Genomic DNA, 26,642 nt, shown 5'->3' with positions numbered 1-26,642 from the left:
GGACATAAAAGAAACATACAAAAACAGTATGTACCAGAAGCAGCTTTTGCAGTCACATCTGAAGGAAGGCCAGAAGCATTCAGCTCAGGAAACCTTTCTCAGTGTAAGAGGATTACCAGCCACGGGCTCAACAGTTTTAGTTACTTATTCCTTAAATTAGAACATGTGCCATATGGAGACACTAGGAAGGCTGGTGGAACTGTGGGCTGATTAAATGGAACTCACCAGTGGGAGAGCGCTGTATGTCAGTCGGGGTTGGGCACTTTGGAGAGTGTTCTCGGCAGCTTTGGCTGACACACAGAAAATCATAATGGAACTTAGATTGACATGAAGTCCCCAACTACAGGCCCAGCTCTATAGCACTTCAATAACTTTATTGGCTGAATGTTTCTTCTGACGTTTACAGCTTAAACTATGGGCTTACTCACTGATTCTGTCTAAATCCCTAATGGAGCAGGGGCCTTAGTATATATAGGCTAAAGGGCAGAAGTAAGGGTCTGAGTTAGAAACCTGCTGATAATCCACAACTGGGCATCAGTCCTACTGCTTACTGTTTACAACTATCTTTAGAAAACACACAGGATGGAGACAGGCCTTGGAGTGCATCTCTGCCACTGGTCTGTTTCAATGCCTCCAACAAAGTCATTGTCTTCCTACTTCAGGGACAGGGTGACACTATGGCAGCCTTTGCATTTTGCAGAAGTACATAGGCCCAAAATTGGCCATGAGGTTTGGTATTACCAGCTCCCCAACCTGGCAGGAAGGGAAGAAACAGAATGTGTCCATGAAAAGCTTTCGGAAATGAGACAGGTCTTCCACTTGAACCTTGATGCTGTATTGATTGGCCAGAAGCTCAATGGCACCTTGCACCACATACTCATTCTGTAAGTGTGACAGTGAGCAAGTGGAGTAGACAACATGGCCTCCTGGTCTGGTGGCAAGGAGTCCAGCCCTGAAACCAAGAAAGAAAAAAAAAAAAGCAGTAACTAGTATACTTCTCGGAAGTGTGAGAGCAACGGGGCTAGGACCGTGGGTAGGCAGTCTACTGCCTGATGGAGTAGTACCACCATACCCAGCTCTAGAAAGCCTTCATAGAAGAATCCTTTGATGGGGCTGGAGAGATGGCTTGGTGGTAAAGAGCACATACTGCTCTTGTGGAGGTCCGAAGTTCGGTACCCAGCACCCAGGTCACCATTTTCTATAACTCCAAGTCCAGGAGGATCCAAGATCTTTGACCTGCATGGGCATCTATACTTATGTGCACATACCTACATGAAGATACACATGCACATACGTAATTAAAAATAATAAAAATAAACCTTAAAAAACAAAAAAGAATGATCTTAGCCCTTCGGTGGTGGCGCACGCCTTTAATCCCAGCACTCGGGAGGCAGAGGCAGGCGGATCTCTGTGAGTTTGAGGCCAGCCTGGTCTACAGTGCCAGTTCCAGGACAGGCTCCAAAGCTACACAGAGAAATGCTGTCTCAAAAAACCAAAAAAATAAAAAGTAAAAAGAAGAATGATCCTTTGAAGCCTGACTCTGGTTATGAACGAAACCTTGATGCTGGCTATCAGTTGAATTCTCTCCTCAGTCATACAGACCCTCGGCCCCTAGGCACCCCGCCCCCCTCTTTTTTACCTCCCCTTTTCTTTCTCTTCTTCCTATCTTTTTTTTCCAGGGCCTATGAGCTTGCTAGGCAAGCACTCTACCACTGAGCTAAATCTCCAACCCCCCTATCTTTTTCGTTTTCTAAGATCTCATTGTGTAACTTTGGCTGACCTAGAACTCACTTTGTAGACCAGGCTGGCCTCAAACTCACAGAGATCCTCCTGCCTCTGCCTCCTGAGTGCTGGGGTTAAAGATGTGTGCCATGTCTGGCCCCTGTGTGTGTGTGTGTGTGTGTGTGTGTGTGTTTTGAGACAGGGTTTCTCTATATAACAGCCCTGGCTGTTCTAGAATTTACTCTGTAGACCAGATTGGACTTGAACTCAGAGATCCGCCTGACTCTGCCTCCTGAGTGCTGGGATTAAAGGTGTGCTCCACCACCACCTGGCAGTTCTCTCCCTCTCTCTTTTTTTTAAATAAATAAATGTAATAGTTCTTTTCTTTAAAAATACTTATTACTTATTTTATTTTATGTGTATGCGTGTGCCTGACTGTATGAATATGTACTACATGTGTGCAGGAGCCCATGAAGGTCAGAAGAGGCATTGGATCCCCTGGTAGTAGAGTTACAGATGGTTGTGAGCAGCCATGTGGGTGCTGGGAATCAAACTTGGGTCTTCTGCAAGAGCAGACATGCTCTTAACTGCTGAGCCATCTCTCTAGTCTTTCTTTCTTTCTCTGAGAAAGGGTCTCACTATGTCACCCAGGTTAGCACCTAGGATGACCTAGACTCTCAGGTCAAGCTATCCTTTTGCCTCAGCTTCCTAAATAACAGGGATACAGATATATACCACTATATCTGTCAGAATCTGCTTTTCAAAAATGTGCAAGTCACTGGCACTGTTTGGTAAAATGGTGAGTTATTATTCTAGAAAGGACAATCTCATGAAGCCTCCAGGCAAATCTCCAACCAAAAGATTCTTCTATGTGCTGGTCTTGGCATGCTTCCAGTAAAGTCTGAGAATCTATAACTGTATCACTCACGCGAGAAGCTGTGCCTGCAGCATAGGCAACATCTGTCGCTCCCTCTTCCTTGAGCGCTGGAAGATGTTGTTCTCTTCCTCATGAAGGGAGTGGCGGTCTGTGGTACACGGCACATCTACCAACACCTACCCAGAATGTCAAGAGATAAAGTATTAAAGCTCCTTCCAGGTTCTTCTGACTTAAGTCAGAGCAGTTTAGGGCCCAAGCCAACAAAGTTCAATGGAAATGCTAGCTTTACCCATCCCTCCATTGCAGAGTACCTGACAAGGATTCTCATTTTGACCTGATAGACAACTGTGAAATAATAAGTAGAAAAATAGTATATTTAGAAACATTCATGGTTAATCAAAAAGCCAAACCAAGCCAGGCATGGTGGTACATGCCTGTAATTCTAGCCCTTGAGAGGACTGCTACAAGTTTGAAGGTAACCTGGTCTCTACAGTTTTCCAGGCCATCCAGGGGTACAGAGTAAGACCCTGTCTCAAAAAAGTAAAACAAGCCGGGCGGTGGTGGCTCACGCCTTTAATCCCAGCACTCGGGAGGCAGAGCCAGGCGGATCTCTGTGAGTTCGAGGCCAGCCTGGGCTACCAAGTGAGTTCCAGGAAAGGCACAAAGCTACACAGAGAAACCCTGTCTCGAAAAACCAAAAACCAAAAAAAAAAAAAAAAAAAAAAAAGTAAAACAAAATGAAATGAAAATCTATACATGACAGTACACACTTATCATTCCAGCGCTTCAGAGTCAAAGGCAGGACAACCAGGAATCACAGCCAGCCTCAGCTTACACAATGAGTCTGAGGCCAGCCTAGGTTTCATGAGACCCTGTTCCAAAACAAAACCTGCATATAAATTTAATTGTAATTAAATAACTGATAACAACCTAGGAAAAAAATCTTAGTGCTTCAAGGCACTGTCCTTGACTGTTTACTGAAAACATCCAACTTATATATGATACATTACTTAATTTACAGATATTACATAATAAAGCAGAATCAGAATTCAAAATTATCTTTTTAAAAGATGTGTGTGTGTGTGTGTGTGTATACATGTGCTCTATCTGCATGTACACTTTCATGCCAAAAGATAGCATCAGAGCCCACTATAGATGGTTGCTGGGAATTGAACTCAGGACCTCTGGAAGAGCAGCCAGTGCTCTTAACCGCTGAGCCATCTCTCCAGCCCCCCAGATTATCTTAAAACATGTCAGATGTGCAAGTCCCTAGGCTCAATCCCCAGCACTGTTTTAAAAAGAAAAAGGGGAAAGGGGAGGAGGGGCTGGAGAGATGGCCCAGAGTTAAGAGCACCTGCTGCTGAGTTTACATCCTATCAGACGGCTCACAATCACCTGGAACTCCAGTTCTGATGGGATCTGAAGCTATGGCCTCTGAGACACACACACACACACACATACACTTTAAAAATTACTGCAAAAAAGTAGATCCAATATGGACAGTAGTTTGGTTTAATATGGTTTTATTTGAAACTGAGCAAATCTGGAACTCCCTATGTAGCAAAGGCTGGCCTTGAATTCACAATTCTCCTGCCTCAGCTTCCCAAAGGATTACAGGTATGCACCACCACACCTGGTTTCCATTATTTCAATGTTTTAAAGTGAGAAATACAAAATCACTCATTAATTTACTTGCAGTCTTTTCTACACTAGGCACTTGAGACAGACAAAAATGGTTGGTTTTTTTTTTTTTTGAGCCGAGGACCGAACCCAGGGCCTTCAAGCACTCTACCACTGAGCTAAATCCCCAGCCCCAACAAAAATGTTTTAAACATCCCTATATGTATGTTTGAAAAAAGTAAAATCATCTTTGGAAAGATTTTTTTGGCAAAGTGAAAACATGAAGTAAATTAACAATAACCCAGTTTTAAACCAGGCATTAGTGTGCATGCCTTTAATCTCCAGCACTAGGGAGGCAAAGGCAGGTGGATATCTGAGTTTGAAGCCAGCCTGGTCTACAGAGCTAGTTCCAGGATAGCTAGGGCTACACAGAAAAACCCTGTCTTGTAAAACCAAAAACCAAACCAAAACAAAAAACTCCAGTTTTCAATATTGATATATTCTTTGGTGAACTAACACAGTATATATAGAGTAAGACAAATGAACAGGGCATAGGGCATGGTGGTACCCACCTACAATCCTAGCATTAGGAAGCAGAGGTAGGAGGATGGGAAGTTCAAGGTCATCCTTTCCTGCATAAGCTAATTTGAGGTCAGCCTAGGCTTCATGAAACCTTATCTAAAAAGGAAGTGGGGCAGGCAGAAGGGGAAGGAGAGAAAGCTGTGGAAATTCTTACTACTCCAAAAGGTGGCTGGACTCAGGAGAATGACTACAGGTATACTCACAGATGTTGGGATCCTGAGTCCCCATGCACATGAACAACAGAGCTATGTGATTTCAACAAGACTAGAAAATCAGTACCAAATATATCTTTATTTTGGTACCAATATATCCTGGATATTGCTTATTAGTGTCAGCTGTGAAAGTGGTTGGCCTCATCCAGTCAAAAGGAAAAAGGGATATAGTTGTACTGTTGTACTACTTTTAGGAAACACTTGGAAAGGGCAAAGCTGGTCACCATCAGATATGGCATAGGCATCTCCACATCAGGCAATGTCCAATGTGTGGTTACCAACCATATGCCAGGATGGTAACTAGCTGAATCTTGACCTCCAGTGTGTTTATGATTTCCCCATGAAAAAATATGGGGGAAAATATGTTCAAATAAACATTTTATTATTTGAAAAAAAAAAACAAAAAAACTTTAACTTGGGAAGGGAGGGAGGGAACCCTTGAATGCAAGGGGAGGGTGACTGTTCTGCTACGAACATGCAGAGTGCTGGACTCTCTCCAACTGATGTGTGAATATAAAGTGAGGAAGAATGGAGTTACCAACAGTCTGTTGAGCCCTGGGGTAGCATTCTTCTTCCAATCTAAGGTGTTTAACACTTCCCTAGCACACAGCAAACTGCACACTACTATTTCTTCAACCAATAAATTAATGAAGATATCTTCAAGCACCAAAGCTGTTTCAAACGCTTGAAGCACTGTCAAGTAAAACGGGAGGGAATTCATCTCAATTGTTCCACAAGGCATAGCTAGAACCAGTGAACAGAAAGTGACGGTAGTGATGCTGAACGCTTGCTGTAGTCTGACCCTGTGCAAAGGCGTTCTTCGTCACCTGCGGGACAGGCACTGCAATGACCCACACTGAAGAAGTTACAGCACAAAGGAAAGTTGAAGTGACTCACAAATTCTTCCAGCTGAAAAGTCATGAAGCCAGGACTCCAATCCAAGGAGCCTTTCGGAATGCTAGCCCTTACCCGTAGGCCAGGAAATCTACAGATTTGTTGTTATGGTTGTTGCTGCTGCTGTTTTTCAAGGTAAGTTTTTGTCTCTGTAGCCCTGGCTGTCCTGGAATTCACTCTGTAGACCAGGCTGGCCTTAAACTCAGAAATCCGCCTCCCTCTGCCTCCTGAGTGCTGGGATTAAAGGTGTGCACCATCACTGCCTAGCTATATTCTTTGTCCATTTTATACATGTGTACAATATACAGGGATCATAAACCACATTTTAAATAAGTGATTTTAGAGTATACTAATTAAAAGAAGAAAATAACTAAGGGCTCAGTGGTTAAGAGCACTTGTTGCTTTTGTAGAGAACCCAGGTTCAAGTCCCAGCATCCGCATGGAGGTTCACAACTGCCTGTAACTCCAGTTCCAGGGAATCTGACTCCCTCTTCTGATCTCTGAGGCCAACAGACCCACATGTGGTGCACACATACATGAAGGCTAAACACTTATACACATAAAAATAAATAAACCGGCTGGGCGGTGGTGGCACATGCCTTTAATCTCAGCACTCGGGAGGCAGAGCCAGGCAGATCTCTGTGAGTTCGAGGCCAGCCTGGTCTACAAAGCAAGATCCAGGACAGGCATCAAAACACCACAGAGAAACACTGTCTCGAATAAATAAACAAACAAACAAACCTAAAAGGATTTTTTTTTTAAGGAAATAACTTTAAAATATTAAGAGTTTCAAAGCCAGAGGGTAGTGGTGGTGCATGCCTTTAGTCCCAGCACTTGGGAGGCAGAGGCAGGTGGGTCTTTGTGAGTTCGAGGCCAGCCTGGACTACAGAGCAAGTTACAGGATAGCCAAGGCTACACAGAGAAACCCTGTCTCAAAAAACAGAAAACAAAAAAGGGGGTGGGAGTTTCAATAACATACACAACAGGAGAACGTGAGAGACACTGTGCGACAGAAACAGACAGCAGCAATACCATGGGATCAGAAAACGTGCTCATGCCAGCAGAAGCAAGACTGGAGGGACCGCCAGAGAATTTCTCAAACTCTGTCCAAATCTTAACTGATAGAAACCATTAACCAGCAATTTTACTTCAAAAGCATAAAACTAAAAAGGACTGAACTTTCTAATTAATTAAAAAGTCATAGATGTCAGAATGAAAACAGCATACTACCATTTCTATTTTTAAGAAAGCACAATTATATTTTCAAATAGAAATCACATAAAGGCTATAGAAAAATAAAAACAACAGTTTTATTACAGGAAGTAGATGACTGTGTACAGGTCTAAAAAGAAGGCTTATTTCCCACCTGATACTCTTTTATACCTCCTGAATTTTGCACTATGTGTTATATTAATATTCAGAAATAAATAAAATGTTCTCATTCATACTCATCTTCATGAGGGCTCCCAAGCAACCAACTGACTTCAGAAATAAAATATGCCTAATAACTTTTTCCACACTCAGTTAAGTTCAAATTCTTTTTGCTGTCAACTATCTCTAAAGAAAATAGTAGCAAGTCATCTAAGCTGAACTGAGAACTCTGCAAATAGATCTTTCTCCAAATCACTCATGGGGAACTGTCTAGGTCCAAAAACAGCCCCACACATTCAAAACACAGGGGCTGGATCCTATTCCCGGGATCTGAGGCCAGAACACAAAGGTCAGAAATCACTTACCCGGTCATAGGTGTCCCCCTCCAGTTCTCCCCACTTCCTGCCATCCCACGAGGTGACTCGAACTTGATTCCTTTCCCTGATCTCTTGAGGCACATAACTGTGAAGGACCTTCTGTAGCCTGCCTATTCGGGAAGTGGAGAGATCATTGGCCGCTAGATTGCCTGTGTGGAAATAAAGAGGGTTCAGAGGCTACAACTCAAAAGCATATCATACCGACAAAAGGTGTTGATGGAAAATGAAACCAATTCTCAGGGATAACCAATCAACACAGACCCCAGAGACAGGGATATTTATTATCTATGTGGCAGCAAATCGGTCACTCTGGAGCTGAGGTCATGAGGACAAATACCCACGAAAAAGTAAAGAGATAAAGCAGATCAAGAGAGTATTTCTAAAGAAATATGGTCTCTCCCACTACCCACTCCTTCATTCTGTGACAGGGTCTTATTCTGTAGCCCAGACTGGCCGTCAACCTGTAATCATCCTGCCTCAATACTAGGTTTACAGGGACACACTGGCCATGCCGATATATTGTTCGATTTTGACACAGGTTATTGCTATGGTGCCTAGACTGTCCTCAAACTTCTCAAGCAAATCTATCTTAGCTTCTTGAGGAGCTGGGACTACATGTGTATGTCACTGTGCCTAGCTACTCAGTCTCTTTGAGACATTGGTTGTCTTAGGTAGGTATCTATTGTGTGATAAAACACCATGACCAAAAGCAGCTTGGAGAGGAAAGGGTTTATTTCAGCTTACAGTTTAGAGTCCATCATGGAGGAAAGTCAAGGCATTAGCTGGAGGCAGAAACTGAAGCAGAGTCTATGTAGGAACTGCTTATGTGCCTGCTCAGTTTGCTTTCTTCTGTACCCTAGGACTACCCGCCCAAGGGTAGTACCCACAGTGGGCTGGGCCCTCCATATTAAGTAATCTGATGGAGATCTTTTCTCAACTGAGGTTCCTCTTCCCAGATAACTCAAGCTTGTGTCAAGTTGAAAAACAAACAAAACAGGACAATATGTCTCTCTTGGGCTTCAGTAGACACTATAGGTTATTCACTGAGAATTTATTATTATCATCTTATTCCTTAATAACAGAACCTCAACTTTACCAACAGAGGACAATGTGTACCAACAGAGTACATCTTGTGGTTTTCTTTTACAACCAAGTATGACTAAATCACTAGGTTCGGTTAGTGAATTATAGACATAAATATCATGTGGGACCTCTGGGAAAATGTATGTAAAAGGCTAACACAATCATTTCCTTCTGCCTCAAACTGAAATGGGCTGGCTGAAGTTCTAGTAGCTCTCTTGTACCATGATATTGATCCTAAGAATGATGCCTATAAGCCAGGCATGGTGGCACATGCCTTTAATCCCAGCACTCAGGAGGCAGAGGCAGAGTCAGACGGATCTCTGAGTTGGAGGCCAGCCTGGTCTATAGCATGAGTTCCAGAACAGCCAGGACTACAAAGAGAAACCCAAAAAACAAAAACAAACAAAAAAAAAAAAAACAAGAAAAGATGTCTATACTAAAGCTGCAAAAATAAAAACAGCTTAAGTCCTTGATGTCTCTGGTGCCTCCACACTGATCCCTAGACTTTCTGGATACTGGATACTTTTTAGACAAGTATCTCATGTATGAGAGGCATATTTATTCTTTAAGCCATTTAGTTATCTTATGTATAAAACCAAACCTAATAATTTACTAACTTACATTCTTTTCTATTTATTTTTATTTAAGTGTAATAAATCTGTGTAAATGCATGCCTGTGGAGGTCAGAAGCAGAAATCAGGTCCCCCAGAGCTGAAGTTAGAGGCGTTTTAAACTGCCTGATGTGGGTGCTGGGAACCAAAAGTTCATAACTGCTGAGCCACCTCTCCAGCCCCCACCACTTCTCTGACAAACATGAATTTAAGAAATATCTGTTGTTGTTTGTTTTTACTCTTTTGGCTCTTTTGGGGGGCTACCGCCCAGCTCCCAAATAAATCACACACAGAGGCTTATTCTTTCTTATGAATGCCTGGCCTTAGCTTGGCTTATTTCTAACCAGCTTTTCTTAAATTATCCCATATACCTTTTGCCTCTGGGCTTTTACCTTTCTATATTTCTGTATTTCTTTCTTTACTTCTTACTCCATGGCTTGCTGTGCAGCTGGGTGACTGGCCCCTGGGGTCCTCCTCCTTCTCTAGCTCCTAGATCTCTTCTCCCAGGTTTCTCCTCCTATTTATTCTCTCTGCCTGCCAGCCCCACCTATCCTTGCTCTTGCCTCACTATTGGCTATTTAGTTTTGTGGACTTTTTTTATTTGTTTATTTGTTTTGTTTTTTGAACAGAGTTTCTCTGTGTTGCTTTGGGGCCTGTCCTCTGTAGACCAGGCTGGCCTTGAACTCAGGGATCCACCTGTCTCTGCCTCCTGAGTGCTGGGATCAAAGTTATGCAGCACCACTGCCCTGCTAGCCAGTTCAGTTCTTTATTAGACCAATCAGGAGTTTTAGACAGGCACAGTAACAAAGCTTGTGTCACAGAGTTAAACAAAGGCAACATAAAAGAATGCAACACATCTTTGCATCATTAACCAAATGTTCCACAGCATAAACAAATGTAACACATCTTAAAATAATATTCCACAACAAATACCAGGTAGCTTTTAGTTCTACTATATGAAGAGTGTTCCTGTAAGAGTGATGTTAAGGCAGGCCTGGTGGCACAAGCCTATAATGCCAGCACCAGGGAGGATGGGAAAAAGAATCAAGAGCCGGAAGACAGATCTAAAAAATGGGATCCTGTCTTTAAACAAAAAACCAAAAGGCTTGACAATAAATGACAGCCGACAGCCAGCTTCAGAGCAAGGAGAACCAAGAAGTGGGAACTGTAATGAAGAACTGCAGGATGGTGCTAGGAAGAGGTTTAGTGCTCCCATAAGAACTGTCGCAGTTGTTGAGGGCACTCAACATAAAAAAATCAGACACTCTGTTCTGAAGGAATTTTCAGGAGGAAACGAAGTGAGAAAGGAAAGAGGGCTTCCAGTTCTGCTTCTGTGTCCAACATTTGAAAGATTTACGTTCCACAATCCCTTCAGAACTCAGTTTCCCCTGCATAAACAAGGGGGCTGACAAAGTAAATCTGAGTTCCATGCTTGCCCTGATACTCAGTGACCCTATCTATGTTCTGGGGTCAAGCAGTTAGTCACTTGGGTGAGTACCTGGGATGAAGAAGAGGTGCTGCTAAATAGTACACCTTGAAAGCACTTCTCCCTTCGGACGGATTCTCAGAGCACTCACATCAGCACAGCACAGCACAGCATGGGTGCTCTTGCTCTGGACTCACTTCTTAACCCATGCCAACATCTTTTCTTTTTTATCTTTTCTATCTGAACTTCCAGAAAGCTGAAAGCAAATCACTCATGGGCCTACCAAGAGGCTAGAGGCTAACTCAAACAATGCCAGCCAGCTTTGGAGTAACAAGAACAGGAGGTTCACACCTAATAGAAAGGCCCAAGCCCATGGTGGGAGAGGCCTGGCTAAGCTCTGGGTCAGATGTGAAAATCACATCCCCTTATGGCTATCTCTCAGGCCTCAGGGAAAAAGAACTTCTACTTTAAGGCAGGATGTTGGCCAGTGGCTGGCTAAAGTGAGTATTTATGAATGTCAATGTCACCTATCTTATTAATGCCAGCATCACCTATGACACCAAGACACACAAAGCTTCTGCCTGTTCCCAAGGAATTCGCGTGTGTGTGTGTGTGTGTGTGTGTGTGTGTGTGTGTGTGTGTGTTTTGAGAAAGGGTTTCTTTGTGTTTCCCTGGCTGTCCAGGAACTTGCTCTGTTGACCAGGCTGGCCTCAAACTCACATAGATCCACCTGCTTCTGCCTCCCGAGTACTGGGACTAAAGGAGTGTGTCACCACACCCAGCATGGAATTTATAATCTTGAGGAGGGAGAAGATACATACCCATTAATACTCTGAGGAAAGGCTACTAATAGTAATGTGCTAGCGGGTTATACTCATGGCATGGGTGCACAGAAAAGGAACCATCCTGAACAAGCCAGCACAGCTATGTGAGAAGACTTCCTGGAGGTAGCACACTTGAACTGAGGCCTGAAAGCTAAAAGGATTTGGATAACACAGCTGGGGTGGGGGAGGAATTCTAGAGAATGGAACATGAGCAAAGGCAGCAGAGTGTGTTGGAAGGAATACAAAGAAATGTGACTTTATCTTAGAGACAAATCAGCAAATACAAAAGGATGAGAGGATCATGTGATACATTTATCAGAGTCCTGACTTAATCTGCCTGCAGAAGCCTTGGTCAGCCATTTTTCTTGACCAACTGACAATAAACTCAGCAAATGTTATTATCCATCTGACCCTGGGGCCAGGAAGCTTATCACATTCGGTGTGTCCTGACTGGGTGAAGTGGGGGACCCTGTCTAAGATACCATCCCACTGACTTACGGCAACAGCCCGTCTGAAGTAATGCCAGCGTTTTCCCCCCAGGAGCTGCACACAGGTCAAGCACGGTGTCTCCAGGCTGTAGACCAAGAGCCAGGACAGGTAGCAAGGAGGCAGCATCCATCAGGTAGTAATCCATGAGACCCAGGCTGCCAAGTCTGGAAGAGAGAAGACCATCACACCTACTGGGAGCCAAGGTGAGCAAGTCTATGCCTTTTAGGGTCAGTAAGCTCCACTCAGCAAAATTATTTCTCAGAAACTCATTCATTCATCTATACAGAATTCAGAGTACTCATTCATTCATCTATATAATATCCATAGTGATTTTCTTTTAAGAAACAAGATCAAGGTCTCATGTGTCCCATGCTGGTCTCAAGCTTGCTATGAAGCTGAGAATGACACTGAACTTCAGATCTTCCTGCTCCACTAATGAACTGTGGAATTACAGGTTTGAGCCACCACACCTGGCTTATACAATGTGGATAAAACTCAGGGTGCTATGCATGCTCGGTAAGCATTCTACCAACTAAGCTCCATCCCCATCCCTGAGTGATCCTTTTGAAAACAGATTGATTTACTCCCAACTGCCTGTCAGGGACCAAACATGGACCATGGAAAAGTACTAGCTAGGCCAGAGAACAAGCCCCTGCCCTAAACCAGACACCCCCAAAGATAAAGAACAGGTCAGGCAGGTCAGGTAGCATAGCAACAGAACAATGGGCCCTGACCAGTGACCTTACCACCTAGCAGCCTCACGACTTGCACGTAATCCTTCACCTGCATGCCCCCCCCCTCACCTGCATGTAGTGCACCCCTTCCCTCCTTCCTGCCCCCTCCCCCTCCCATGCTATATAAGCCTTGCTGAGGAGAATAAAATTTGCAGCTTGATCAGAACACACTGTCTTGCTGTCGTCCTTTCGTGTGTCGTGTCGTCGTCCCCCCCCCCCCCCCCCCCCCCCCCCCCCCGTCCTTCTCATTCTCTCCCGCAGGTGGGTCGCCCCCGTTGACACCCCGCTGGCCGGGGCAACTGGCCTCACAAGCCACCTTGCTATTCCTTCATTGAGCCCCACGCGCTCCTATCTCAGGCCTTTTAATCACCATGCCTTCTGCCCTTAACACTCTTCCTTTAACTGTCCCCGGTGTGCATCACTACTTCTATCAGGCGCTGCCTCAGAGTGACCTCTTCAGAGGCACTAGCTTTCCGACTAGTCTACCTAAAATTACAGCCTCAGTCTTGTCACTTTCTATTTCCAGCTACACTATTTTTCTTTAAAGCACTTGTTCCTCACTTTAAATGTACAAGTGTGTGTGTGTGTGTGTGTGTGTGTGTGTGTGTGTGTGTGTGTGTGTGTTTCTTTTATTTCCCCATATTAGGATGTAGGTCTGGGAAGGCAAAGATTTTGTCCTCTTTGTTCTCTGTACTATTCCCAAGGCTTGAAACAGTGTCTGGCACATAATAGGAACCCAATTTTATTGGGTTACACATCAAGATACAAAGTACTTCACAGGTTCAGAAAGAAGGGCTGTCAGTTATATGTACTGGAGCTACCTGAGTTGGGCCTGAAGAAGATCAGAGGTCTCCATTAGGTAAAAGGGGAAGAACACTCTAGGCAAAAGCATAGAAACTCAAAGCTTCTTTAAGGTTTAGGGGTTGGGGATTTAGCTCAGTGGTAGAGCGCTTGCCTAGCAAGTGCAAGGCCCTGGGTTCGGTCCTCAGCTCTGAAAAAAAAAAAAAAAGATTTAGGAGAAGGGTTGGAGAGACAGCTCAGCAGTCAAGGGCACTGTCCTCTCTTCCAGAGAACCTAAGTTCAACTCCCAGCACCCACATGGCGGCTCACAACCTTCTCCAGTTCCAGGGGTTCTGACACCCACTTCTGCTCTGCAGAATCCTGCACACAATGGGGACACAGACTCACACATAAAAAAAACTAAAAATATTTAAAAGAGTACTGGGGACATGCCCACATTCTCAGTGGTAGAATGCCTGTCTAGTATGGATGAAGCCTTACGTTTAATCCTTAGTGGCAGGAAGAAGGGAAAAAAGCCCAAGATTGGGGTTAAAAAGCAAGACAAACACAAAAAGTCTTAAACCCTAATTAAGGATTTTGGACTATATAGACAAGAAGTTATAAAAGGCTTTTAAGGAAGTCACCTGGTTAGCTAGTTTGGGGCTTAAGAAAGCTGGGTAGGCAGAGATGGTATGGGTAGAAGGGGGGGAAGATCAATTGCAGTCTGTCATAGGACTTCCTGCCTCATAGGCCTGTTTCCATGAGGACAGTTAGTTGGTAGTGAGCAGCCACTCCCCTTCCTAAGATGGAGTTCACATGGGCAGCCTTGGAACAGACTCAAAGATCCAGAAAACCTAACAAGTCAATGACCTCGGGAGAAGGGTGTGATGAGACACCAATGCCAGTCAGCCACAACAGCGACGATAGTCCCCAGGCCCCAAGTCACAGCACTCCCAAGTCCTCACGAAGAGGCTAAGGCTTCCATGGAGTAGTTTCAAAGTCAAACCACACTTGAGTTTTTGTACCTCATGTCTCAAAAAGAAAAATTAATAAGAGGACGGAGAAATATGAGGAAGGCACAGAACTGCAAAAATACAAGCAACAGTCCATAAAAGCCCCCCTCATCAAGTCTCTTCCCCTCCCTCCTTAAATTGGTTCAGTTTGGGGAATCTGCTAAAAGCTACAGTTCTTCTATTTTTTTTTTTTTTTTTTTTTAAAAAGGACACACAATGTCACAGATATTATCAGGCTATTCCTAAATTGACAGAAGTTCCCTGGACTGCTGAGAGAGTAAGACCCCTCTGATTTCATAGGAAGCCCAGTGGGATGACGGGGTAAGGATAAGGAGTTCATAGGAAGCCCAACGGGATAAGGGGTTGGTAAGAGACTGTGGTGAAAGGGCAAACCATCTCCAGAATCTGCCATACCTGGCTGTGAGAGGTTATTGATGAATGCTGTATTATAGACTCTGTATTAGATGTTTTAGTACGCCAAATTTCACTCCTCCTCGCCACAATCCTAGAAGACAGTTAAATCTGCACTTCTCAGCCATACTTTGAGTCTCAAACCTAACCCACTTCTCATTAGTTGTGTGACTTTCAGTAAACTACTTCTCTGTACCTAGGTTTTTCCATCTGAAATAAGAGTACCTATAGCAGCCAAATAGTAGAGTGCTTGCCTAGTGTGTCAGGCTCTGGATTCCAACAGTCAGCAAAAGAAAATGTATCTGCTATTATAGACAGGACTTTTTGGGTTTTTTTATTATTATTATTATTTTGGGTAGTGACAACTTCAAACTCCTGAACCTCCTGCCCTACAGTTTTTGTTTTGTTTTTCTGTCTTTGGTTTTTTGAGACTGAGTCTTGCTGTTTAGCCCATCTAGCCTCTACCCCACCATCCTCACGCTTTAAGATAACAAGTGCTGGTATTACAGGTTTGTACGACCACGTCCAGCTTCCTATTCTCAAGGACTAAAGCACAATATAGCACTTAATCGTGCAGTCTTCCCTCACTGAAATTCATACACATACGTACCTCCTCAAGACACTGAAAGTTCTGTCTTTCTTCAGCTCTGTCACTCACTTGCACTCCCAGACAACTCCTATTTCCTACCAAAGTCCACTTCCTCTTGCCTTACTTTTCCGTGCCTGGCAGGGCCAGCAGGGAGGGGGAAAACACAATTTCACTGGAAAGGATGCAGTGAGTTGTTCTTGTGAAAGGCCGATATGTTTTCTACAGAAGGCAGTATGTGAGCACAAGTTCCCAGTGCAGGTTCTGGGGTTCAGAGTACCAACTACACTTACTTTCTGAAGGATCAAAAGCGAATCAATTCCTTAACGTCTTTGCACCTCAAATATAAAAGAGGGCAGATATTATTTCCATAAGGGTGTCAACAAACCAAAAAGAGGTGGTGCATATACAGCACTTAGACAGTCTACAGAATCACACCAGAAAGAAACACTAACAATTCTGAGATGTATTACAGAGGGCAGGAGCTGAGCAACTCTGCATGTCCACTTCTAGCAGGGACTCAGGATGACCCTCATGGTTCCAGATCCTACCTGGCAGGAGGGAAGCGGCTAACATCCCCTCTGGAAAAAGTGAAGCATCGAAGGTTTGGACTGCAGTCTGGAGATGGAGTTGGAGAGAGGCCACTCTCAGGCTCCAGTTCCTGGCAAGAGATGGCTTCAGTCACAAAGTCCTTGGCACTCAGCTGCTCTAGCTTAGCACTCACATTATCCCAAGCAGCAAAATTATTGACCAATGCACCATACTTCTGCTCTGAGAGAAGACTAACACGAATTGATGGCCACAGATCTCCAAATTGTACACTGTAGGTCATGTCAAAATTTTGCAGAGCAAGTCGACTGGCAGGGAATTCTGGTTCTGTGGTAGCCTAAAGGAGAAAGGCAAGCTTATTAATCTTTCCATCTTGACTCTCTGTCTTATCGTCTGACTTTACTGTTTTAGCTAGAGTTTCTGTTGCTGTGATGAAACACCATGGATCAAGGCATCTTGAGTAACAGTCCATCACTGAGGGAATTCAAGGCAAGAATTCAAACAGGGCAGGGACCACAGGAACTAATGCACAGGCCATGGAGGAGTGATGTTTACTGGCTTGCTTACTCATGGCTTGCTCAGCCTGCTTTCTTATAGAACCTAGGACTACCAGCCCAGGAATGGCACCACCCACAATGGGATGGACCCTCCCCATCAATCAAAATCAAGAAAACACCTTACAGCCAGATCTTATGGAGGCATTCTCAATTGAGATTCCCTCCTTTCAAATAACTCTAGCTTGTGTCAAGTTGACATAAAACTAACCAACATATCTACCAATAACTCAGACCCCCAAGGCAAATTCAAATCCATTCAGTGCTCTCTCCTACCTTTGCATCCTGCCTCTGCCTACCAAAGGAGAAACTGGGAATTAGGAGAGTGAAGAGTTAGCCTTCATATCACAGGACTGGGAAGGGACACAATACCTCTCATAGTAACTGTGTAGGGGTCTTCAAGAAAAAGAGGCACAGTAGCGCACACTTGTAATCCCAGCACTCATCAGGATGAGGCAGGAGGATCCAGAATTCAAAGCGAGCCTTGGGGGCTACAAAAACAAATTTGAGGCCAGATTGAGTTACACACCAACAGTCTCTTAGCAAGGTGGCTGAATGGGGAAAGGTTCTTGTAGCACGAATCTTAAAAGTTCTTATTCATAAAAACAAACCCAGAGCCAGGTATTGGGGTGAATGCTGGAAGATCAGAGAGACAGAACAAGTCACAGCTAACTTCACCTTGCCAATTCCTCAGCCGATCCTGTTTCCTCAGACTGGAAGCCTTTGTGTCCTCATCCAAATGGATCTCAGCTGAACTGCTGCTAAAAGCCTAAAAGCTTCATCAGACACTAGTTCCTGGTCCTCACGCCTTATATAACTTTCTGCTTTCTGCCATCGCTTCCTGGGATTAAAGGCACGAGTCACCATACCTGGCTGTTTCCAGTGTGGCTTTGAACTCACAGAGATCCAGATGGATCTCTGCCTCCAGAAGGCTAGGATTAAAGGTGTGAGTGCCACCATTTTCTGGCCTCTATATCTAGTGGCTGTTCTGTTCTCTGACCCCAGATAAGTTTATTAGGGTGCATGATATATTGGGGAACACCATATCACCACAGGTTCTTGCCACTAGATGTGTCTATCTGAGTTTGATCTTTGGGACCCATAGGAACTGATTTCCCCAAGTTGTTGTCTGACCACCCCAGGTATACCACAGCACATATGCGCACACATGCACACACCCACACCCATACCAATAAATAAACAAACAGCACATATGTGCACACATGCACACACCCATACCAATAAATAATAAATAAACAGCACATATGTGCACACATGCACACATGCACACACCCATACCAATAAATAATAAATAAACAGCACATATGTGCACACATGCACACACCCACACCCATACCAATAAATAAATCAACAGCACATATGTGCACACATGCACACACCCATACCCATACCAATAAATAAATAAACAGCACATATATGCACACATGAACACACCCATACCCATACCAATAAATAAATCAACGTCATTTTAAAAAGTCTCCTGAGCCGGGTGGTGGTGGCACACGCCTTTAATCCCAGCACTCGGGAGGCAGAGTCAGGCGGATCTCTGTGAGTTCGAGGCCATCCTGGTCTACAGAGTGAGATCCAGGACAGGAACCAAAACTACACAGAGAAGCCCTGTCTCAAAAACAAACAAACAAACAAACAAATATATAAAAGTCTCCTGTTATTCTACTACTCAGGAGGTAGAAGGGAAGGTCATTCTTGGCTACATAGAGTTCAAGACAAATTAGGACACAAAAGACTATCTCAAACACAGAGAGAGAGAGAGAGAGAGAGAGAGAGAGAGAGAGAGAGAGAGAGGGAGAGGGAGAGGGAGAGGGAGAGGGAGAGGGAGAGGGAGAGGGAGAGGGAGAGGGAGAGGGAGAGGGAGAGAGAGAGAAGCACATAAAAAGAGTCTCAAAAAATGAAAGAGGGGGAGTGATTGAGGACTTGAGCTGGAATATACCTCAATTTATGTGTGATAGTGCTTGCCTAGCACATGCAATGCCCTAGATTTGATACCTAGCACTGAAAAGGAGAGAGGGGACTTAAGAAGTAACTCAAGGAAAAACTCTTGAAGAAACGATTTCCTCAAGCCCCGGGAAAGCTCGAGGCGTAAAGCTTTTTTCGAGACAGGGTTTCTCTGTGTAACAGCCCTGGCTGTTCTGAACTGGCCCTGCAGACCAGTCTGGGCTTGAACTCACAGAAATCCACCTGCCTCTGCCTTCCCAGTGCTGGGATTAAAGGCGTGTGCCACCATGCCCAGACACTTTTATTCTTTATAATCCTGTTCTCAAAAATGTGTTCGTGTCTACTAGCTTATGAGAGCTCTATGGCAATGTGCTCAACAGGGCACAAACATAATCATAAAACCATCTTTCACATCTGATGGAGCAGTGAGAGTCACTTACCGAAGACGGTGCAGTGAATGGGCAACATAATGCACAGAATCATAGAGCTGAGGTGTTCTGGAAGATTTCCCAGACCCCAGGAAGGCAGAAGAAAGACCGTTCACAAAATCCTAAGGTATGAACTAAAGCAGAAACTTCTAGGGTGACTGTTATGGGGCTAGCAGTGAAGAACATGAATCAGATTCCAAAAGAACTGAAGTCTTCAGATGCGGAGCCCACACGCTGGTCCGGGGTTGCAGCAACTGGGATGCTATTACTGACAGTCTGGTTACTGCAACTGCTGCTCTAACCTGGGCTTTCGTTCTGGTCGGAATGTGTGTTCTGGTCATCATTTCTTCTTATTGTGGGGACTCGTGCTCCGACCGTGACTTTTCCTATGGTGAGGACTCTTGCTCTGGCTCTTATTTTTACCACCTTGAGGACTCTTGCTGCCCTTCCGACTTCTGCTAAGGTGCAGTTTTCCAATGTGGCCCTCACTGATGCTCAAGTGGGTACTCTCGCCAAGGTCCTGAGTATGGCTTTGGGAAGGACTACTGCTCCGGCTCCGACTTCGGCTCCGACTTCTGCTCCGATGAGAACCCCTGCCTTGGGGACTCTTGCTTTGATTACTAATGGAACTCTTGTTCTGGCTCTGGCTTGGACTTCTGTTTTGGCTACTCTGGCTCTCACTACTCTGACACGCATTAATAATAAAGGTTGAACTACAACTGGCAATGGTGCTACAGGTGGAGCTCTTGGGTGAAGGCAAAGAACTGCTGTAGGGGATCTGGGGGGGACCTTTGGGTGGGCCTGGAGGGGACACAGCATAGGTATGAAGGCCACAGGGAATAGTATTGGGGTAAAGCCGAACTCGAGGGACAACAGGTAAACATCGGGGGTCAAAGGGTGTCCTCAGAGGGATAAAAGAATAGATGTGGGTAGAACAAGGAGGCACCACGGGCTTGCTATTGGGTGGTGGTGGACCCCTGGGGGCAGGATAAGTGCCACAGGGGACCACAGGCTGGTTATGACCCTGAGGGAGATGTGTAGAGTGGTTCAGGGGACTAGAGAGTGGGGATGAATAGGAAGTGGGAGGAACCACAGAATACATATGGGTATTGCAGGGGGATACTGGAGGTGGTCCATGGGGATTGCTCTTGGGATATCTACTGGGCAAGAGAGGACTATAAGGCAGGCACTGGGGACAGGAAGTAGGGGCAACAGTTTTAAGGGTTGCTGGACCCACAGCAGTCTCTGGGGGATGTTCTTTTGGTAAGGAATTTGAAGTAGTTGTGATGGATGGCTCCATAAGAGGACAAGAGTGGCCAAAGGACTGGGAGAGAGGCTGAGGGGAGGTGTTGGTCTTATGGGACTTAGGATGATCAAGAGGGGTGTGGTGGGACGTGTTGACCAGGGAGCGACACCTGTAGGGAGTGCGTCGTGAATCTGAGGATCTGGGGGACTTCACTTGATGGGGAACTGGGGTAGAGAGAGGGGGTTCATTATAACTTCTGGGTGACTGAGGTGGAGCTAAAAACTGGTTGCCCAGGGGAGATGGGAAATACAGGGTAGGACAAGCATACTGAGGAAGAGGTGCTTCTGTGGGGCAGGGAGCTAGCAAGAGGTAAGAGTTCCCCTCAGTCTCCCAAGACAGAAAGGACTCTAAGCAAGGTTGAGGCTGGGATGAGCTAGAAGAACCAGCACTCTCAGGTGGTAGGTTGACAGAGTAAGGACTCCTAGAGGGAGGGATCTGGGACTCTGAGCAAAGATGGGAATAATGAAAAGTGCCCTGTTGGGTTAAGATTGGAGAGCAAGACACGCCTGCCTGAGAAGAAAGTGGAGGGCCACAACCATTTTTCCCAAGAGATCCATCAAGCTGTGGTTTAGGTTCACAAGAGTCTGGAGGCTTAGGGTGGTCATGGTAAAGGCTGCCAGTGGGTGGAATAGATGCTGAGGAAAGAGGAAGGTCATTGTAACTTCTCCCTGAGGACCAGTGGGAGGTCATGGGTCCAGTTTCCAAAACTCTGTGAGAAATGGGTGTGGATAGCAGAGGTCTATTTTCCACAGTTCGGTGAGCAAGGGGAGGAGAAATTATAAGGCCAGGTGTCAGGGGCCTATGGGTAAGAAGGGGTGAAATTATGTAATTTCCCTGGGACCCGGGCACACGGGGAGTCGAAATCACGGGGCTAGTTTCAAAGGATATATGAGTAAGTTGAGGGGAAGTTACTGGGCTGGTTCTGAGGGGCTGATGAATGAGAGGTGGGGAAGATACCGGACTACAGTAACAAAAGCACGGGCTTGGAGGACATGGACGCTGAGATCTTGAGGAACCGATGCAGTTGCAATAAAGGTTCCGCTGACCAGGAGAGGGTGACCCCTGAAGGCTGAATCGGTCAAAACAAGGGCTCGGAGGGGATGAATGGGCCGGCTCTTGGCTGTACAGCCTTCCTAGGAGTGGAGAAAAGGGTTCAAAAGAACATCTCTGTGGGGGGTGGGGAAGAGGATACAGGGGCTTGAGGGGCTGGGGAGGGAACCCCTTGGGATAAGCAAGGAGATGTAATGGTGAACCTTTTGCCTGCATTTGGAGAAAGGCCAGTAGTACAGGGAAGGTGGTCGCTGAACTCTTTCCTGGACGGCAAAGGCACCTCAAGAGAGAGGACAGGGCTGAATCCTTTACTGCAGGGCAACGGAGACCCAGGAGGGAAGGGGTAGTTGTTATGAGCTTTTGCTAGGGGTGAGGTGGCAGGGGCTGAAAGTTCAAGGAGGAAAGGAGGAGAAGAGGTCATGGGACAGGAGGGGAAGGGAAAGAGGGAGAAATAAAAGGGAAAAGAAGGGGTGGGAAAGGTAAGGGAAAGGTAAGCAAAAAAAAAAAAAGGAACATGAGGCGATGTGACGTCACCGAAAGAACGAAAGCGCAGGTGATGACTTAACATAGAGGGGCGGAGTCAGGAGGCTGCTTATGCAACAGGAAGAGGAGACTTGTTAATAAAAGGGCAGGCCGAGGTGTGATAACAGCTTTGAGAAGGTTACGGACCCTGGAATGGACGCAACTGTGAACGACGGAAAACACAAGGGCTGTTTTAAGTTTCCCTCTAATGTCCCCTGCCAGACCTTACCCATTTCTTCTTATATCGGTATCTCCGCGGGACCGGTGTGAAGTCCACGAGCTTCAGCAGCTTCCGAACACCCCTTACGGGCGCAGCCATGTCAGGGGGCACGCCAAGGAACTCCGACCGGAACCGCAGCCGCGCACTCTCCGGTTCCGGGGAGGACTCTCCGCTACTTAAAATAAAAGCGGCAAAAGGCGAGGGAGTTAGGCTTGCGGCTCTCCCAGGGTTCCGTCTGCTTCCGCCCGCCGAGAGCAAACACCGCCGACCAGAGACCCCGGGGAGCGTCGCGGCGGTGGCTGTGCTAGAAAACCTAAAAAGGCTCCCCGGGTGGAGGGTGTGGGGGGGGGCTGGAGGGGGACGGGGGACAGGGAAGGCCTTCTGGGCTCAAACTGCACGAGAAAGATCCTGAAGTGGAGCGAAATTAGACCAGATTTTTTGGCAGAAGCGGAATTGCGGGGAAGACGTAGAAGCTTCAGTTTCAAGATCTTTTATACGATACTTTTCAAGACTCGGTACCTAGTTTTGTGTTCTTTCTGAGAGACTCTTAGATTGTGTAAGCTTTAGATCCAACCACACTTGACTCCACTATTCAGGATCCAAGGAAGAGGAAGGAGTGATTAGTATTTTTAGAAATGATCGTGTGGCCGGGCATAGTGGCGTATGAGCTACATAGTCGACTCTGTCTCGGAAAGTGGGGTGGGGTGGGGAGAGAGGGAGGGAAGGAGGGAGCGGGGGAGAGAGAGATCGAGAATCATCTGACAGTAGTAGACGATCTATAGTAGCAAGAAAAGATGAGAAAGGGGATGGTTTGGATTAGTGTACTGGCAGTGAGAACGCAGAGGACTCCAGTAACTGATGCAATTGTAGGACAAATTGGTCCTTCTAAAGCAGCATAAAGCAGTGTGTGCTTCTCTTATGTGAAACTCTGGGTCCAGTCCCCAGAAGCCCCTCCCAAGGTTTTGTTTGGTATTGTTTTGCTTTTTTTTTTTTTCAATTAAATAAAATACTGCTGTGTATGGATGGTAGGAAACACCTGTAATCCTAGCAGTTGGAAAGTGGAGGTAAGAGTTGGAGGCCAGTCTGGACCACAGGAGACTTAGTCTCAGAAAAATCAAAGACAAATTAATATATACCATATCTCAAGGTTTAACTGTCCTGTAGCTTTACTTTTATTCTTATAATGTATTGTCATCCGGTATGTATTATCTTATAGTCAGCTAAGTTATAATTTTTAAAATGTTAAAAATATGTCAAGGAGATCTGTGAAAGTTGTGGGCCAGTCACCCTTAAGGAATTGGTGAGCTCCAGATTCAATGAGACTGTCTCAAGAATATAAGGTGGAGAACATACACCACAGACAGTTGTTTTTTTTTTGTTTTGTTTTGTTTTTGTTGTTTTGTTTTCCTTTTTGTTGTTTTGTTTTTTGAGACAGGGTTTTTGTGTAGCTTTGGCTGTCCTGGAACTCACTTTGTAGACCAGGCTGGCCTCGAACTCACAGAGAATCTACCTGCCTATGCCTCTCAAGTGCTGGGATTAAAGGCATGCACCACCATGCCCAGCTTCCTTTTGCTGTTGTTTTTGGTTTTTTGTTTGGTTTTGGTTTTTTTGTTTTGTTTTGTTTTGTTTTTGTTTTGTTTTGTTTTGAGACAGGATCTCACTATGTAGCTTTGGCTAGCCTAGAACTCTCTATGTAGACCAGGTAGGCCTGGAAATCATACCTGCCTGCCTATTTTTCCCAAGTGCTGGGATTAAAAGTGTGTGCCCAAAATGTAACTCATACAAATATATATACATGCCCAAAATTTATTCATCATTCTAAGTCACATACATATCTGTTATTACCTTAAATAATGAGGGTACTGAAAATAAAGACTTGTTTAAGTGAGAATTTGAGTTTCAAAATTTTAGCAGGCCAAATGAAGCATGATGATTTATATCTTTAATCCCAGCACTCTGGAGTCTGAGGTAGATGGATTTCTTTGAGTTAGAGATCAGCCTGATCTTCATAGAGTTCAAGGCCAGCCAGGGCTATATAGTGAAACACTGTCTGAAAATGTTTTTCTTTTAATATAATCAGAGGAATGTTGAAATGACTTTGCTACTAGTTGCAGAAATCTTAATATCCCGAGTATTAAAGTGTAATGTATAGCTCAGTAGAAGGCTTGCCTAGCATGCATGCATTGAGGCATCAACTCCATCTTTCCTGGGCAGAATTTATTAGCATTACCATGGATAAGTATAATTACATCGCCATCAGCTTTGTATAAGTTCACCTTAATTCCTACAAATTGGAGAGATGATTCAGTGATTAAGAGCACTTGTTGCTCTTGCAGAAAACCCGGGTTCAGTTCCCAGGCTCACGACCATCTGTAATTCCAGTTCTAGGAGATGTGATGCCTTCTGACATCTGCGGGTACCAGGCACTCACATGGCATACATACATGCAAAGAAAACACTCATATACATAAATTTTTGAGAGAACAAAACAAAAGGACATGATAGCCTAGTCAATATAAAATAAACCAGAGGTGTACCCTGGCAGCACAATGAATAAATTCCCAGCAAGATCTTCATCTACTTATTTAGAAGCTCTGGACAATTTCTCCAGACATGTCTTACCTCAATAGGATGTTAAGAGTTATTATTGTGTACTTTACAACAGGGTTTAGCTCTGTAACCCAGGCTGGTTTAAAACAATATGTAAAAAGGCTGGCCTCCAACTATCTTCCTGCCTCAGCCTCCTGAGTGCTCAGAGTGAGGATTTGGGCCTTGCAAAATCAGTGTGTAAAACCACCCAACAATCTGAGTATAATTCCCAGGACTCACACATAGTAGGAGAGAACCAACTCTCAAACTGTCCTCTGACCTCCACAGGAATGCCATAGCATGTGTCCCCTCAAGTCCCCCACATATTTTTAAAATCTTAAAAATTAAATGAGAGGGTTGAACTGCGTCAACCATTCTCATGGTTTCAGATCTTCCTATGTTTTTACAGTGCTGAGGATACAGTCTAAGTCCTTGTACTCTGTTGCTGAGCTATATTCAATCCCCTACATACTCTGAATTATTCAAAACCCTCCAAAAGCTTGTCTGCTAAAGTGTGATGGATTAGAAGTTGATAATTTTAGCCGGGAGGTGGTGGCGCACGCCTTTAATCCCAGCACTCGGGAGGCAGAGCCAGGCGGATCTCTGTGAGTTCGAGGCCAGCCTGGTCTACAAAGTGAGTTCCAGGAAGGGCGCAAAACTACACAGAGAAACCCTGTCTCGAAAAACCAAAAAAAAAAAAAAAAAAGTTGATAATTTTGTCATTGTATCATTCATTCATTCATTCATTCATTCACTTACTTGGTTTTTCAAGACAGAGTTCCTCTGTGCAGCCTTGGCTGTCCTGGAACTCATTCTGTAGACCAGGCTGGGCCTCAAACTCAGAGATTCACCTACCTTTTTGTCAGTGCTGGGATCAAAGGCGTGCACCACCACTGCACGGCTGATGTTCAATGTTTTCTTTTATTGAGACTCAGTCTCACTTGGGCCTGGGGAGATGACTCAGTAAAGTGCTTATTATGCAACCCTGAGACCTGGGTTCATATCCTGGCACCTCATAAAAAGTAGGGTGCCTGAAGTCCCAGGGCTGTGGAGGCAAGTCCTCGGGCCTTGCTGGCCAGCCAGTCTAGCCAATCAGCATGCTCTAGGTTCAGTGAGAGACTCTGGAAGACAGAGAGAGCAATTGAGACAGACACCTAGTATGAACCTCTGGCCTCATGAACACCTGTACACATACAGGAACACACACATAAGGATAATTAATCCATAGCACTCTATATCTTTTTGAAAATCACCAAACTTTCCAAAAGAAATATTGGAATATTACTTTAACTAGGCAAAGATATGATATATTTGTTTATGTTGTGGAATGTAAAATGATGTTAAAAATGGAATACATTCCTGAAAAGAGTGTTAAAGAAATTAGTGTTAAAGAAAATCACAGGCTATACTGCTGTGGAATAATCCTTTTGTACACTGTGAAGATTTGCCGCTGTAATTGGTTTAATAAAGAGGCTGACTGGCCAATAGCTGAACAGGATAAAGTCAGGTGAGAAAGCCAAATTGAGAATGCTGGGAAGGAAAAGGGAGGAGTCAGGAGTCGCCAGACAGACAGATGCAGAGGGAGCAGATGAATGTGCCATGCTAATAAAGGTATTGCCATGTGGCAGAGTGTAAATAAAAAATATGGGTTAATTTAAAATGTAAGCACTAGGGCTGGAGAGATGGCTCAGAGGTTAAGAGCACTGGCTGGTTTTCCAGAGGTCCTGAGTTCAATTCCCAGCCACCACATGGTGGCTCACAACCATCTGTAATGAGATCTGGTGCCCTCTTCTGGTATGCAGGCATACGTGCAGGCTGAATACTGTATACAAAATAAA

The 26,642-nt window shown here is 44.8% G+C and overlaps 1 protein-coding gene across 3 annotated transcripts; it reads right to left on the bottom strand.

The window, feature by feature from the left end:
* Window positions 1-353: 353 nt before the first annotated feature.
* Window positions 354-22,462, bottom strand: Nsun4 (NOP2/Sun RNA methyltransferase 4). Of its 3 annotated transcripts, none has more exons than XM_052716472.1 (6): window positions 22,225-22,462; window positions 16,164-16,273; window positions 12,098-12,252; window positions 7,644-7,804; window positions 2,651-2,775; window positions 354-952 (listed from the first exon to the last, which is right to left on the bottom strand). In XM_052716472.1, exons 1-6 carry the CDS (start codon window positions 22,312-22,314, stop codon window positions 676-678), a joined length of 918 nt encoding a protein of 305 aa, XP_052572432.1. In that variant the 5' UTR covers window positions 22,315-22,462; the 3' UTR covers window positions 354-675. The 3 variants fall into 3 exon arrangements, with proteins under 3 accessions (XP_052572432.1, XP_052572430.1, XP_052572431.1); XM_052716470.1 differs by having other exon boundaries at window positions 16,164-16,498; window positions 22,225-22,461; XM_052716471.1 differs by lacking the exon at window positions 22,225-22,462 and adding an exon at window positions 17,088-17,786 and having other exon boundaries at window positions 16,164-16,498.
* Window positions 22,463-26,642: the final 4,180 nt, after the last annotated feature.

Source organism: Peromyscus californicus, unplaced genomic scaffold, assembly GCF_007827085.1.
Source record: "Peromyscus californicus insignis strain IS unplaced genomic scaffold, ASM782708v3 Scaffold_5__1_contigs__length_169319896, whole genome shotgun sequence".
In the NCBI taxonomy this organism is placed as follows: Eukaryota; Metazoa; Chordata; class Mammalia; order Rodentia; family Cricetidae; genus Peromyscus; species Peromyscus californicus.
This window is presented reverse-complemented; position numbering and strand designations above follow the sequence as displayed.